The sequence below is a fragment of the Petaurus breviceps genome, unplaced genomic scaffold, assembly GCF_028583685.1.
Source record: "Petaurus breviceps papuanus isolate PSGF00001 unplaced genomic scaffold, PetGlider_PUasm1.0 90903, whole genome shotgun sequence".
NCBI lineage: Eukaryota > Metazoa > Chordata > Mammalia > Diprotodontia > Petauridae > Petaurus > Petaurus breviceps.
The window spans coordinates 15,666,250-15,683,550 of NW_027187376.1; the positions used below are offsets into that span (position 1 = coordinate 15,666,250).

Here is a 17,301-nt window from a genome sequence, read left to right on the forward strand (position 1 = left end):
TAATATTTGTATAGCACCTACTATGTTCCAGACACTGAGATAAGCTCTTTACAATTATTACCTCATATGATTCTCACAACAACCCTACGAGATAGGTACCATTATCATCTCCATTTTACAAATGAGGAAATTGAGGCAAACAAACCCAGGCTTACACAGCTGCTAAGTGTTCAAGGCTGTCCAAGGCCAGTTTTGGACTAAGGTTCTCCTGACTGAAGACTCATCCTCCATTCACTGTGCCACCTAGCTGCCAAGTGGCAGAGTTAGAGTTTTAATCTTGGTCTCATGATTCTAAATCCCATAATTATCTTTCCCTGGACCACCCTGCCTTTTCATTGATTGAAAACTTGTCTTAGTAAAGTGCTGGATTTTTGTCCCTATTACTTTTCACAGGGCTCACTTATTTTACAACCCTATAGCTAAATGTTTGGGCACATCAGAAATTAAAATAGAAAAAGGAAAGCTTTTTTAGTCCATTTTCCTAATTAATATGTCAGAGCTCATAAAGAAGAACTCATCAGCTTTTCTTCAGCACTGCATCATCCTAAAGACCTGTGTCAGCAAAGATCTCAGCAGACAGTCAATACATTTTTAAAAGAGTTCCAAGCCGTAAATCAAAACCAAAAAATGAAGATGCAGTAAAAAGAAAAATTTACAAGCGGATCATGGCTTAATGCAGAATGAACTCAGGTAACAGAGTGGGTATACAAAATAGAAAATTTAAAAATAATAATTTCTTCAAAGAAGTATTCTGTAACATTGGGCACACTCAGGTAAGAAGTAATACCTAATTGAGTTAATGTTCTCAGAACTTGGCTCTCTCTTCCAAAATTTTTTATTCCTTTTAATTTACGTTTTATGACATATTTCCTATTGACTTTGGTCTTGTTGATATCTGGATTTTGTGAGGGAATTCTGAAGAGGAATAGGGATAAATGAGGTGAGACCATGAAGGAATTGTGTGCCATAAAGAGAAGATAGGCTGAGCATTAGAAAGGCAAGAATGAGAACTGAAGAAAAGCAGATGACCAGAGTGCTTTACTGATACTCTTATCAGGTCAGGCTAAAGCTAAGAAAGTCTCCAACAATTTGGGCAGAACTCCTATAGAGAATTCTGGGACAAAATGGATGAAAGTCCTATAGGATAGGTAGGTATGAATAGGCTGAGATCTGCATCACTTGAAGGAACTCCCAAATCAAAGAGGGTATGAATCCATTTTAATAAGTTCTTAGAATGTCTTGTTACATCCTATGCCTGTGTTTTAACGTGGAAGGAATATATGCTTATTTAAAATAAGTAATGACATAATAAATAATAAGTAATTTATTATTTATATTTATTATATTATTATAAAATAAGTGACAAATAATAAATAAAAGGCCTTAAAAAACTAGAATGATAATGAAAAGATTTTTGCTTATATGATAAGGAGACAGGTTTTTTTGGGGGGGGGGAGAAGCAAAGAGTAAAGGGTTGAAATCTTACCCCAAAATTAGATATAAATACCATCATATTGACAGGAAGATGGCCTGACAAACTGCAAACAAATAGTAAATTCAGGCAGTATGCTTTCCCTCTTGTCAGAGAATGATGGGAATGCAGGTCCTCTCCTGAATATCTGACTCATCTATTGATTCAGGAAAAGGGGAAAGACTGCCTTTTGCACGAGAATGTTAGAACCATCTAGCTCGTTTGAGGCTTTGGCTTGACCCAAGTTCTCAGGCATCACTTAGAGAGGAAGACGGCCACAGAGTACATGCCAGCAAGCCTGTCACATATTTGGAATGCACCCAATCCAGACCAACAGATGTAACTTGGCATTAAAATGATCCTCCAAAACCTAAAGGAGCTGACTCGGGAAATCTTTTACCCAGACAAATTTATTAAAATGTTGCACATCATCCGGAATGAGAGGAAAGATGATACATTTAGGTCAGCACTCAAAATCTAATTTATTTGACTTTTTTATGGTTTTAGATGGAAAGAAAGCTACCTGTATCTCTGTAATTAAAAAAAAGGAGGGGAGGAGGAAAGAATATATTCTCTCCTAGAAAGATGATGATTTCTGTCTCAATATTTTCAGAAAAGTAATTTTTGGGGAAACCACGGCTGTGGAAAGCAGATGAGTAATCCCAATTAGAACTGGTGAGCACAGTAGGGGAAGATCAGTCTAAAGATGAAAATCCAAATGGGAGAAATTCTAAGCAGTCACATACTGTGAAGAACAACTGGGAGAGAAAGAATCTGCATCATGTGAAACATACATCATTGGGTTTGGAAAAGAAGGAGGTAAAGGAACCCAAAGGTCATGTGTCAGATTGGTCTTTAATTCTGTTCTCTACAATCCTAGTCCCTTTCATAAACACAGATTGCCCTAGGAAAGATGATACTGTTCTCTATGAAAAAGTGTGATGATAACAGAGTTTTTGGCTAACCCAGAATCTAATTGTTTAGAAGTTGAATAAAAATAGTCTAGTGTTTAATTTCCTGACAGAGGCCAGAAAATTTTTATTTCTTATTTGTTTATTTTAGAAAGACTCATGAAAAAGCCTTTAAAGGACTGTTTAACATTTTTTAATCTTCTACTCTAATTCTAGACAGAAAACTCACATATCTGGGCAACAGCATGAAGCCACAGAAGACGTACTATATCCATGAAAGGCAAAAATAGCTTCAAATATCCTTCGGGTTCATGAGTCATATGATCTTGCCTTTCTGTTACCTATAAAAACTCAAGTACTAGAATATTTTAAAATAAGAAGATGGTGGGAACAAGCAGCACGTGGCGATTTTATCACTCCCACAGAAACTCTCTCTCACAGTGATCTAATCCTCTTGAGTTCTTTATTAGAAGAAATAGGGGGGAAAATAAGCCAAGAGTTGTGAACCAGTTCTTCCCCTGCTGTTATCACTAAAGAATCTGGAGAAGTATTAAAATTAAAAAAAATCATAATCTTGCCTTGAAACATGATGGAACTAATGAGGCATCAAGGCCACTTATGGCTGAAAACATAATTGGCATATAAACACAGGAGATGCTCATTGATGGGAAAGCCTTTCCTTTTTGTTTCAGAAAACTGAAGGATGCCAACATATTGCAATCCTTCTGTTGTACTGAGTGGCGAATCTACTACTAAGAGAGAGAATTTTCTAGCAGAGTTTTAACAAAGTAAGAACTCCTCAGAGAACTGGGGATGTTTAGTACAAGATATATAGTGCCTTAAATGGATTCAAATAGTTTGAATTAAAGATGATGAAGAAAGAGTAAAAAGGCTAGAATCACAGATTCCGAGTTGGAAGAGACTTGAATAGCCATCTTGTCCAGCCCTACCTGAAGCATTCCTATTATAAAACACTCAACAAAAGACCATCCAGACTTTCCTTGAAGACCTCCCATTAGAAGGGAGGCAATGGGGGCAGCTAGGTGGCACAGTGAATAGAACACCAGCCCTGGAGTCAGGAAGACCTGAATTCAAATCTGGCCTCAGACACTTAACACTCACTAGTTGTGTGACCTTGGGGAGGTCACTTCATCCCAATTGCCCTGCCTTCCCCCCTCCAAAAAGAAGAAAATAGAAGGGAGACAACATATTTTCCTTTTCTAAAGCCTAAAATTTTTGGAAGGCTCATCTGAAGTGCTTCAAGAGATCACTGGGAAGAGTAAAAGGTGTTGATCACTGAGGAATTAAGTCTCGAATAAGAAAAGCACTTTCCTTTGACCCTGAGTTTGAACACATCCTAGGATCACAGGTTTAGAGGAATAGGTCTCATAGGCCATCTAGTCTAAACTCTTCTTTTTCAGACCAGCAAATTAAAGCCCAGCAAGGTGAATTAGGCCTGGGATAAAGTGATGGCATTTAGAAAAGGACGGGTAGGTTTTGCTTGGGGAGTTCTTCATGATAAAATAACTCCAGATAACAGGTCTATCTGACTTGACACAGATAATGAAAGACTGAAACCCTGGTTTACTACAAAAGTTACTGTGGTCAAATGCAGTAGAAAATGCTGATCTGAGCAAGGAAATTTGTTTAGCGTTTCCACATTTATTTCTACCCATACTGAGGTGCTAAGATATCAGGCATCACTTAGAGAGGAAGATGGCCACAGAGTGCATGCCAGCAAGCTTGTCACATATTTGGGATGCAAATTAAACTCAAAGCTTTGATGTGTTTGAAAAACTCTTAGCAAGGGAACACAACACTGAAACCCATTTTAATACAATTAAGCATCAGGACAAACAGACACTAAACTTTCATATTTCAAAGGACAAGTTGAAATACAGAAGCTATGAATGTGGCATTTCTTTTAGCCTACAACAATAGTGAAGTTTTCAGAAGATGCTGGTATCACAGAGATTTTCTAGGGTCATTTTGGGAAGATCACTCATGAATTTAAACAAAAAACAGGATATATTCTGCTTTGAAGGTGTGTGTGTGTGTGTGTGTGTGTGTGTGTGTGTGTGTATTGGGGTTAAACACTCTGGTGAGGACAGTTAACTAACATTTTCACAACTTCAGTTCTTTAGAATGGAAAGAAAAAAATTCACACTGAGATGTTAGAATGCCAAAATCATCATGGGAAAATTTAGTGGTTTTTTGTCCTTCTTAAAATTTCATTACCCTTAATGTTCAACTGATACACTTCTTGACTTTTTTGTGAACTTCCCCTTTTTTTTAAGGGAACAGCTATACTTTTGCTTTAGATGATTCACATCAGCCTGACTGCGGCTATACATAGAGCCAAGCCATAATTTATCACTGTGGAAGTCGGAGACATCTCATGTATTAATTAGCAAGCCTTTTTGTGACTGGTGGATGGAAACAGGCTCCAACTGCTACTTGTATTTGGTCAGCGGTTTCCAGGAAGGGAGAAAGTAAAATGAGTTATGAGGAATTTCTTACCCAATTTGTGTCCAGCCAATGAGTGAACTTTACTTTCATCTGGCACTGAATGGAAGGAAAGAAAAGAGACAAAGATAAGACACTCTTTAAATTCACCATTCTGAACAGATGGAACATTACTTTAGATTAAATCTTTTACTTTAGCAAAGGTATGAGATATGAACTTTCTGCTCATTTATAAGATACAGCCTAGTGTTCAAAAACAAGTCAGGAAGGGACATGCTTATATTGGCTGTTACTATAAAGGGAGTACTTTGTGAGGGCAGTGACATTTTTCTTTGATGCCTTTTCTAGATGCTTTAGTTGTGTGATTACATTTTTGTATCAGAAGAAGTTAACAACTCATAGACCTATTTATGCAACATTTAATCAAAATTATTACACTTAATAACAGAACAGATGGTTGGATAGTTTCCCAAATATGGTCTACTTTCAATTTTAGATATTTGACAAGTGGCTTGGGGGACTAGCTGCTGAAAGTCAAGGCTGTCTTTGTATGATTTACTACTAAGATACAACTGTTGCAGTAGCAAAATATAACATGGTATTGGATGGGGTACACCAAAAGGGCTGAGTCAGAGTGTTTAATTTGAGCACCTGAATTTATGTCTCTATGTTCTAAAACTAAATAGAAATAACTTTGCATCATACATTGTACTGAGTTATCCATGCCACTCCTCCCCACTCTCTCCCCTCCATCAACCTGTGTTCATTTTGTGCATATAAAAAAATGCTACTGCTTACATTTCGAAATTATAAGCCCTACCCCAGGGATATTCCAGTAGATGAGAGGGTTGGGCACAGAGCACCCAGAGTGTTGCAGGGCCTCTAGGACTTTTGCCCTGGAAGGAACTTCCATCTGGATCTGAAGCCAAGTGGCTGAACCAGACAAGAGAGGGAAGGTTTGTACCCCAGTTCCCGCTCTTCACAGGAAGAAGAAAAAGGAAATCCTATACAGAACTCTTTCATTAGAAAGCAGAGGTCCATAGAAAGGCTCAGAGTGAGAGCAAAACTAAAGTGTAGCCAGATAATAGGATGCTTATTGTATAACCCAGTAAGAAAAGAATGCTGTATAAAACAGACAAGGATAAACCAAATAACATGATACAGCTGAGACTACCTGAGTCTAATCCACAACACCTTTTTTTTCTTCCTAGTTCTCAGCATTTTGATTTGCTCTCCCCATGTCTGTCTGTCTGTCTGTCTATCTCTCTCTCTACATCTTGGCTTCCCTTATTTCCTTGAAGTCTAAGTTAAAGTCTCACCTTCTGTAAGAAGTATCTTCATTAATGCTAATGCCCTCCCTCTTTTGATTATCTCCACCTTATTTTTCAAATATCTGATCTATACATAGTTTTTTGCATATTGTCTTCCCCATCATATTATGAGCTCCTTGAGAGTGGGGACTACCTTTTATTTTCTTTGAATCCCTAGCACTTAGAAGAGTGCTCCGTATACAGTAGGTGCTTAATACTAGTTAACTGACTTTGATTTCCTGGAGAGCTATCCTTGAAAGCTACATTTACCTGTCTGACCACTCCCTCTCTACTTCTCCCTAAGACTAATGGAGAGGAAAGGAGAAAGGCAATGAATGGGCTGTACTTGGCTGTATGTCCTATTGCTACCTTCCATACCTTGATAAAGGCTTGTCTGTGATTCTATGCTATTTGAAATTATTATTAAAGAACACAGTCATTTACAATGATTTTAGTCCAAGTCTAAAAGTATGTGATTTAATATTGAGAGAGGGAAAGGTAAAGATAAATGACCATTAGAGTGAGAATGCTTGAAATCTGTGAAATTCTAGAACTCAGTCATACATAAGACTGCCTCTCAAACCTGGATGCAGATTTAATGAGGAAATGAACCAGTGATGATGATGATGATAAAAGCTAATATTTAACTAGACCTTTAAGGTTTGCAAAGAATTTTACATATATCATCTCACTTGATCTTCACAATCACACTGTGAGGTAGGTACTCTTCCACTCATTCTTCAGATGAAGAGACTCACGATGGGATATTAATCAATTTGCTCATGAACATGCAGCTAGGAAACGTGAGGCAAGATTTGAATACAAGTCTTCCTGACATCGACTCTGGTTCATTATCTACTATGTCACCTACTCATCCAAGGTGGAAGTTGGTGCAGTTGTTTAGGTAATCATATACTGCTCACTGGACCAGAGTGGCCATTTGTTTAAGGAATGTTCCATGTATAGTTCACGTCTGACACGTTCAAAGCCATAACATACAGGACAGAAACCGCATTCATCCATATTGATTCTTTGTTTCTTTTTTCTCTCTTTTAAAAATTCACTTTCTACCTTGCCTGCTTTGTGACTGTTTATAGATTCCCTAAGGTTTCATTTCCCAGGTAATGCTTCTATAGCAAATGTAGACTAAGCTATGAGAACCAGTCCTTGGAGGAGCACTCATAGATTTTCTTCTTGGTTTCATTCCAAATGACAACATGAATGACTATGGGATGTTTGCTCTATGTGGTGATTAAAAGTCTTCTAATTGGCTGTTAATAGTATTTAATTATTTACTTTAACTAGGATTGAACTCAGGCATGATCCACAAGTCCAGGGCTCTTTCCATTACACCACATTGCATCAAGAAGCTCACACCAAACTACAAACTAATAAGCATACAATGGGAAATAAAGAAAGGAGATTCCAGTGGTTTCAAATTTTGAGATAAAAAAATCACAGGTTAGGGTATGGGAAGACAGAATGAATGACAATATTTATGGCAGTCTACTTTCTATCTGAATATCAAACTGATGATGGTAGTCAGTGTCAGGTGAATAATCACCAAGGTTGCCTAAGCACCCCCTGTTGCCAGATGTGAGTGACATCATTCTGTGATCATACTGCTTGGTGCCTCTCTAGTTGTTATGTTTCACATTTGACTCTCTGATCACAGGCTTCCTGTTAGACATTTTGAATTGGATGTCCCATAAGTATTTCAAACTCGGTATGTTCAAAAGAGAACTCATTATCTTTCCCTCAAAATCTAACACTGACTCCAAATTCCTCTATTATTGTCAAGGGTACCACTATTCTTCCAGGAACTCAGCTTATCAACTGTGTGTCATCCTTATTTCCTCACTCTCACAGACCATATACATTTTCATATCTATGCATCCTTTCCTCTCTACTCCTACAATCACACCCTAGTTCAGAATTGTATCATCTCTCACCTGAGCTATGAACAATCCTGTTTGATTTCTCTATCTCAAATCTCTCCCCATTCAAAGAGATCCTCCACATAACTGTGAAATGGATTTTCTTCAAACACTAGTCTGATCATATCACTTCCCCACCCTATCACACCCACACCCCTTCACGGCCCTTCAGTGGTTCCTTATTACCTCTTGAGTCAAATACATAAACTCCTTTATTTGGCATTTACATCTCTTTAGAATCCAGCCCCTTTCTACCTTTCTTGGCTTCTAATGTATTATTCCACTATACTCCTCTATGCCCTCTGTGCTCCATTGCTGGTTTACCTGATATTCTTCTCAGAGAACATCATTTCCCATCCTCATGATTGAATATATTCTTGGAATTTGGTCCCTATCCAGCTTCAGTTCAAGAATCACTTTGTATATGAAGCTTCCTCTCTATACCCCAGCTCTCCCCAAGACTCTAGTGCACTCCTTTTCCAAAACCATACTTTGTATTCACTTTGTAGATTTTATATATTAACAAATATGTCTGTGTTGTCTCTATCATCACAATGTAAACTCCTTGAGGTTGGGGGCTATTTCACTTTTGTCTTTGTATCTCCAACCTTTAGCACATGGCTTGGCACATGGTGAGTACTTAATATATGCTTACTGATTTACTGATGGGGGCACAGAACCATCAACTATCAGAACTGATGATCTGGGCTCATGAATAACATTTTTCTAAAATAATTAATAATAATAATAATAAAGCCATTAGCATGTCCCACAAAATTTCTGGCTTTCAGAATACTCCTTTGTGCTTCTATTGACTCTCATCTAGTATTCAGGTATATTATTCATTATCCCTTGCTACTTGAGCCATTCACTATATTTTTACACAAGCATATGGCCAAGGCAATATTCACAGCACCGATGGTGACTATGAATACGCTGGCATAGTCCCAAATTTCAAAATATAACAGACTCTCCATAGAGAAGACAGAAGGAAAACATTTATTTAGACACCAGAAAGCTGAATCCCAACACCAGAAAGTCAAATCTTAGCACCAGAAAACTGAATCCATCATATCAACAAAGAGGTTAATGCACCTTATCACTGCAGGAAGCAACACCATTCCAAAGTGTCCCCACAAACACTCGTAATTCCAGTTGTCTGCTTGCCGTGTCCTCTCTCCTCTCTCCATTCTAACTGCTATGACTCCCACCTTCCTTTCAGTTCTGGCCCACCCTTCCTGCTCTACCCATTCAGCAAACTCCTCCCAACATAGGTTCCATGTGATTACATTCGGCCTATTAAAGGGCAGAGATCTTTAAATTTCCTTAGGTCTATTAAGGGGCAGGGAAGATCTTCAAATGACCATTACCATTACAAGAAGATACTGATTTCAACAAACAAGCCATTTCTGACCTTCCTAAAAAATATTTTTATTATTAGTCATTTAGACCCACAGAGAGGTCCTATACATTATTCTTTCCATTACATGCTGGGCTATGACAAGCATCTGCTTTTCTCATTCTATAATGAATCTTCTCATGCATAAACCATTGCAGGCAACCTTAGAGTTCAACGTAAAAAAAAGATTCTCCAGGCATCTACCTCATTAGTGATTAATACTATCCAAGATTTAGTTAAAACTAATCTACATGGCCTTAGGTCATATGTCCAATGGAGTTTCTTGATAGACTTCCTGATCCAATACCACATTTCCTATCTGAATATCAAACTGATGATAGCGACAGTGTCAGGTCAACAATTACCAAGGTTGTATAAGAACCCCATGTTGCTAGACATGAGTGACATTGAATTTGTGTTTCAAATACATCTAAATTACTACTACAATGATTTCCAAGTCATGAGAATTATGTCAGTCTTTGAACAGTGTTCATTTTATATCCAAATATAGATATATATGCATGTATGTGTATATTTACATATACATACATATATACACACATATCTATCATATACTATGTAATGTGTGTATCTGTATATGCATGAATATATGTGTGTGTATATATATACCTACACCGACATATATGCACATATACATACATATCTATATCTATCCATCTATCTATCTATCTATTTATCTATCTGCTTTTATATGAAGGTTCATTGCAAGGCCTTTGCTGCTGCTACTACTGCTTTTCACAAAGCTCCAGGAGGGCATTTGTGATGAATACACAATCATTAGTGAGAAGCAGATGCAGGATATTCCCTGTTCATTGCAGTCCTGTTTTTTTTTTTTTTTTCCAGTCAAGGTGTCAGAGCAATATGTCTAAGGTAGCCATGAAGAGAATTAGAGAAATTTGATCCCTTTGTTCAACTTCTTTGTGGATGCTGATTCTGTCCAGTTCCACAATGTTTTACTTTGGGTATGCATCTGGTTATCTCTTCCATGATTGCAACATAGGCTGAGGACCTGACTCTACTAATTTTGCACTGCAGCACTGAATAGCTAAAAGTTTGGCTTTGATTATCTTACTTTTCTATGAATATCTTTAAGGTGGGTAGGGGTTAGGCTTTTATCCCCATTTCATAGATGGAAAAAATTTTGATATAAAGAGGTTAAGTAACATGTGCAAAGTTAGCGGAGTCAGGAATCAAACCAATCTCTCCTGACTCCCACACCTTTGTATTAGGCTTGGTTTGACTCTTTACATAAGGCACAATCTCTTAACCAGGGGAAGACAGACCCCTCAAGAGGTTGGTGTATAGATTTCAATTTAAATATATCTTTATTTCAATATAATTAGTTTCCTTCATTGTCCTTTTATTTTGTGCATTTAAATCATTAGTATGAGAAAGGGTCCAAAAGTTTCACCAGATTGCCAAAGGGGTGGATGGCACACACACACACACACACACACACACACACACACAAAGAGTAAGAACAAGGAATAAGGAGTCTTACTTTATTTGTTAGATTTCTCAAGTATTTATTTTCAGAGTACCAGGTGTTATTAAAAAAGGAAATACAGTATACAATAGTTAAACTATGTTACCTTAATAACAGTTGATATTTAATAGTATTTTAATGTTTTCAAAATGCTTTATATGCATTATCTCATTGACTCATAAAATAAGTAAGCACCATAAATATTATTATTCTGATTTCACAGAGGAGGAAACTGAGGCTCCAATCTGACAAGTGTCAGAGGTAAGGTTTGAGCCCAGGTCTTTTTTTGACACTGTCTAGAACTCTTTGCCTATATTATACTACCTTAAAAATGTTGCCTTGACCAATGTCTTTTTGTCTTAAATACATTAGCAAATTATATCCAGACCCCATATAATGTGATAAAATGCAGAGAAAATGTTACATTGCTATTTACAACATTGTTCCTATGACACCAACTGCCCACAGTGTGTTTTCCCCCTCCCCCCAACACTGTATTATTTTGGTGGGAACTAGTTAACAAAATGTAAGGACATGCCTGCATATTTTTGGAAAAAATAAGGTAAAATCATGGAGGTTTTGGGTATCATACACAGGAGAAGAGGCAAGGTATTACAAATATTCTTGTCACTTTGATTTTAAGTATGACATCTTACTTTACTCATGCACAAAAGTCATTATCACTGTTGAGAGGTCATTACCTCTCTTAGTGGCAGCATATAGTTATTTCTAATATTTCCTTAGAGAAAATCCTTAGCAACTCTTATGAATTTCTTTCTTTCTTTTTTTTTGAAGGGGGAAGGGCAAGGCAATTGAGGTTAGTGACTCGCCCAAGGTCACACAGCTAGTACGTATCAAGTGTCTGAGGCTGGATTTGAACTCAGGTCCTCCTGACTCCAGGGCCTGTGCTCTATTCACTGAGCCACCTAGCTGCACCCTTTTTTTCAATTTTTTTAAGGAATACAGATGATAATCATAATGTCCTAATGAGCTTACTGAATTTGCCTCTACTTTTCCAAATAAAATAAAATATTATTGTTACTGTGGGCTCAAGTAAATTAAGTTTTCTATTTTTCAAAAAGAATAAATATTAGAGGTGGCTAGGTGGCACAGTGAATAGAGCACCAGCCCTGGAGTCAGCAGGAACTGTGTTCAAATCTGACCTCCAACACTTAACACTTACTAGCCATGTGACCTTGAATGAATCACTTAATCCCAATTGCCCTCTTCCCTCCAAAACACACAAAAAAGAATATTATAAAAAAAGTAAATAGAAGATGCCATCATGACTTAATATATTCATTTTATTTATGTTTTCTAATGACAAGTGTTACAATTAACATACAACTAATATAAGTGACTTGACCTTGGAATTATTTTTTAAAATCTTCCTTTGGAGATGAAGCTTAGTATTAGTAGTTCTACAGCATATTTATCTAGTACAGAAATAGGAACCATAACAAGGCAAAAAAGACAGATGTGTAATACTATACAACGCACTAATTTACAAAAGATTGAAAATTAACAGTTATGTCTGATGCGAAAATAGCTTTTTGCACTGAACGGCAAGTTGCTAAAAGATTCAGTGATGGGCAACGGCTAGAATGAAAGGCACTGTTCCTCATCCAGTTGGGTGGCATATTTTAAAAGCTGGAGAAGATCATCTCCTTTTTTCTTTATTCAGAGGTTAATTCCATTTGCTCCTGACCTATGGAGAACTTTATGGTGACAGAAGACACATCGAGGAAGCATTTTGCCCCCCCCCACAATGATATGATTGCAAGACTTTTTTTTTATCATCATTATTAAATACCCACAGGGCACCATGGATGTGGGTCTGTGAGGTGTTTGTTGGAGTCTGCTTAGACAAACTGGATTTTTACTAACAGTTTGCTTCTTGTCATTAAAGATCAGATCAATTGTCACTACTTGATGGTCTCTACCACAAGGCACCCCTAAAATGGGACATTTATGGCTTAGTTTTTGTGTGCCCCTTGATTTAGCATGTGTGATGATCTTAGGAACTCTGCATAGGAAATGTTTAATAATTTCTGGTTCTGGGCCTTGGAAGCCAGGGAGAACCAGTGAACAATATTTATTTCCTTGCTAAAAGAATAGTGTATGGAGACTAGAGAAGCAGAGTGTCTTCTGACTGAATTTTGACCAGGTTTTCTATATGAACCCCAGAGGAATTCAAAACAAGGAAAAGAATAGAAATCATTTGTGCTAAAGATGGCACTTGTAGTACTCAGAAATAGCAAACATTAGGAAGCACATAATACATACAGGAATTGGCATCCTGGTAGGATACATTCATATTAATACAGTGATCACTTAAAATATGTTTTATTCTTTTTGTCAGGCTTTCTTTCATACCTCAAATGCATTCTCACAGTGGGAAAACAAGCCACTTGCTTATTGAGAGCATTTGATACACATTCTATAACATAAGTGACTATTAAGGACTACAGCCACTTAATAAAAATTTGCAGAATGGTAGCAGATTTGGTGAGTTAATAGGCCCCATATGCTCCTCTGCTGCTGACAGAAGATGGTATATTGCTCACATGCTCACATCTCTTCAGCTAAAAATTGCCATCAGCTACAGTTTTTCTTTTTGAGAATGCCAACACTATGTCATGAATGGGGGGAAAAACACTGCACTATGAATATGCAAATGTACTAAGATTTCCAATATTTCACATCATGACACTTGAGGCAAAGCAGTAGTCAAGAATATGATGCAACATTCAGCTTTTACATAGTCAGGTTGGTAAAATACCTCTCTTCTCTACTTCATTTAATCTTTGATTTCCATACCGCAGACCTAGCAAAGATAGCGATCACGTAGGTGAAGTTGATTTGACGAATATGGCTATATTTTCTAATTAGCCCATAAAAATCCTTTGCTGGACATCTGGGTGGTAAGCTAAACATCTCATGTTTCCTTAATGGTTAATAAACTTGTTTCCAAGAGTTGTTTCTTCAGGAATAGAAAACTGATGTGGTTGCCAATATTGAGAATCAATTTTCCTCCCTCTTAGCAGATCAATTTCTGTGCCATAGATTGATTTCCAGAATTTCTAAGCAATGAAACCTGTTCCATGCTATAAATTAAGTCCCTTCCTTATAGCAAATATGGACTATTACTATATTAATTTATAGTATTTTCTTATAGCAATGATTGTTTGGCACAACATATCTCCCTAGTGAGGCTTTTTGCATTTTCATCACTGTGAATTTTTGCAGATTGAAAAATGTTTCATTCTCTTGAAGAAAAACAGAGATTTGCTTTGTTGAGAAAGAGCAACAATGATAAAACAAATAGAAGATGATGAAGAAAATTCATCCATGTACGCAAAAAGACTCATTGCTTTCCCTCTCCCTCCTTCTGCCTTCCTTCTATCTTTTGCCTTCAAAGAACACAAAAAGCCTGAGCTCCATGTATCCTGCCAAAAAGCTATTCAGGATTCTGATGCCCTTGCTTGATCTTCAGTCTCACTGCAGATCTCAAAGACCAGGAAATGGATAATACAGATGGCCAGCCTAGGAGATTAAGAAATCTGGGCTACCTCATTTATATACATCACATACACACATATCAATATGTGTGTATGTACACACACACATATATATGCATATATAGATATACATTTATACATTTGTATACTATACACATATCTTATTATACCTATATATCTATATATCTTGATTGACTTCTGGACTACCACCCTCACTGACTGACTTTTGAGAAACACATAATTTAAATGGTATTACCCTTTAGACCTTTCCTCCGCTCAACAAACCTCTTGGGGTTCCAAACTACAGTTCAGGAAATGCCACAAAATACTTTTTATAGCCCCTTATGATTCCTTTTCTCTATTCCTGTATCTCTCTCCTGAACTTAGTGGAGTCATGATAAAATGGCATGAAGTATAAACTGTTCAGACTGGGTAGAAGACTTCTCTAAGCATCTACAGAAGAGACAAAGGATAATGAAGGTTTTCAGATGAAGCGGGGCTGGGATCCAGAAGAGGACATGCAGTTTCTATGTGGAAGGAAAGATTATGCCTTTACTGGCTAGGGGAATATGTATTGGCGTAATTTTAGGGGGAAGACGTTAGTTGAAGTTCCAAGGCAAATAGGGTTGAACCATCTTCGGTTCCAGAAGCAGGTACAGGAAGAAATCTGCAGGATGGGAGGATGGAGGAAAAGAGCCATCTACTATGGTCAGGAAACATCCAAATTCAAGGTCAAGATTTGAGGAAGACCGACTTGGGTGGGCTGATCAAAATTTGTGCAGACAGGTTTATAGTATGAGTAGGTGGCTCGGACTGGGCACAGCAGACTCAAGACAAATATCATTTGTAGTTTGGTCACTTTTCACCTAATTGATTTTCACTGCTGACTGGGTCACATGTGCTGTTCAGTGGAGATAGCTTTATTTCCTTTCTCTTCTTTTACCTGTGTGGTGTTAATCAATTGCTGGTATTCATTGAAGATGCCACTTCCCTAAAAATTCTCTCTGTGTGTAGGGAGTTCAATGTTGTCTTTCTAAAATTATTCAGAACTCATTACAAGTGGCCACATTTTCAATCTATAAATACTCTTTAAATAATTTTTGTAAATTGTAAATAACCCCCTTTCTAAAATCTCAGTAAATTAGAAAACTCTAACGAAGTATTCATTGGTTGTTGCTGTTTTGGTTTTTTTTTTTTTTCCTCACAAGCATTATTCTTTCAACACCCATTCAGTTTATTAGAGATACAACATTCCCAGGATTTTCAGGGAGTGGTAGAAATGGAAAGAAGCCTACACAAGTTTGAGTTTCCCGGCATATTGTGGTGTCTCTTTTGAAAGATATAGCTATAGAGCAGCGAATCTGGGTTCCTGACAAGATCCATAGTTTAGTCCCTGCTCCACCATACTACATGTTGGATTCATGTCTGTGTGGGGTGCCTCATTCTTAGTAAGTAAGTCAATGACTAGTTCTACAAAGCAGGCCAGGCGAATTCCCATGATGCCAGGCCATCTGGAAGAGATTTTAGGAGCAGCAGGATATTGATACTCCCTTCTCTACCCTGGAGAAGAACAAAGACTTATTATTAACAATTACCCTACAGGACACAGAACGAATGTCCACTGTCAGCCTATGAAGATGAAAAGGAATACACACTAATTCTACAACTGCCAATGTTTGCTCAACATCCCTACTTTTATTTTCAAAATATGATTTATGATGAGCTTAACCTTCAATGTCAACAAAATCAATTAAATATATTTTACGATTATTTATGTTTGAATAAAGGCATTTATACATACAAATATGAATCACAATTTATCAGGTACTCCCTGTGTGTCCCCTTTCACTTTCTTTTCATCCATTTTTCTATATTTCTGCATACTTAATTTTCTTTTTACATATGTAGTCAGTGTGTACTGTTTTCACGTATATTTTTTTCATAAAGGCCCTTCAACATTTATAATCCTTATACTAGTCAGTCCTAATCACATTTCATAACCAAATATCCCAAAATAATGATAAACCACCGTTTATAAATCCATTTCTCAAATGTTGGACATTTTAGTTATTCCCAGTCTTTTGAAATGAAAATAATGCTGCTATAAATATTTTTGAACAGGTAGCTTTTTCCTTTTTTTATAATATACAAACAATTGTTTGTTTGTACATGTGATTCTCTTTATGCAGAGGAACTCCCTGTATTGAAAGTCCAACCAAAGATATATATCAGCAAGTCATGGACAACCCAGAGTCTTAGAGATTTGACAGTGATAATGAGAGGTTGTGACTTGCCCAGGGTCACATACACAACTACTTAGGGTTAGGAGTTGAACCCAGATATTCCTAAATCTAAGGCTGATCTGATTTCTGCTATGCCACACAACCTCGTAGAATTCATTTTAAGTAATCAAATAACTGGATAAAAAGTTCTAATTATTCTTACAACTTTTACATTCTTTTGCCAGATTGCTCTTCAAAAGCCAAGATGGCAAATCAGAGAACAGAAATATTGCTTATGCTTTTGTTCCCAATAATGACTAAAATAAAAGTTATATATTGTTTTAGACTTCTGCCGGGTGTTAGGTAACACATAAAACTTTGAATAACTTTTATTACTGAGCACAAATTAAAAGTTTTATTATGATAATCTGCAATTGTTGAAGGGAACATTGACACAGGATGTAGATTTATCATTTACAAACGAACAACAATATTTTGACAATTGGTATGTTACCCTAATTTGGATATGTTTTCTACCATAGAATATATGCCCTGGA

General features: G+C 36.9%; 1 protein-coding gene across 1 annotated transcript in view; it reads right to left on the reverse strand.

Annotated features, from left to right (window-relative positions):
* The window catches only part of PARD3B (par-3 family cell polarity regulator beta), a 1,344,967-nt gene that overhangs the window by 425,548 nt on the left and 902,118 nt on the right, over positions 1 to 17,301 (reverse strand). Inside the window, exon 15 of the mRNA XM_069075096.1 lies at positions 4,903 to 4,947. Coding sequence (XP_068931197.1) covers positions 4,903 to 4,947 — 45 coding nt within the window. The remainder of the gene's footprint in view (positions 1 to 4,902; positions 4,948 to 17,301) is intronic.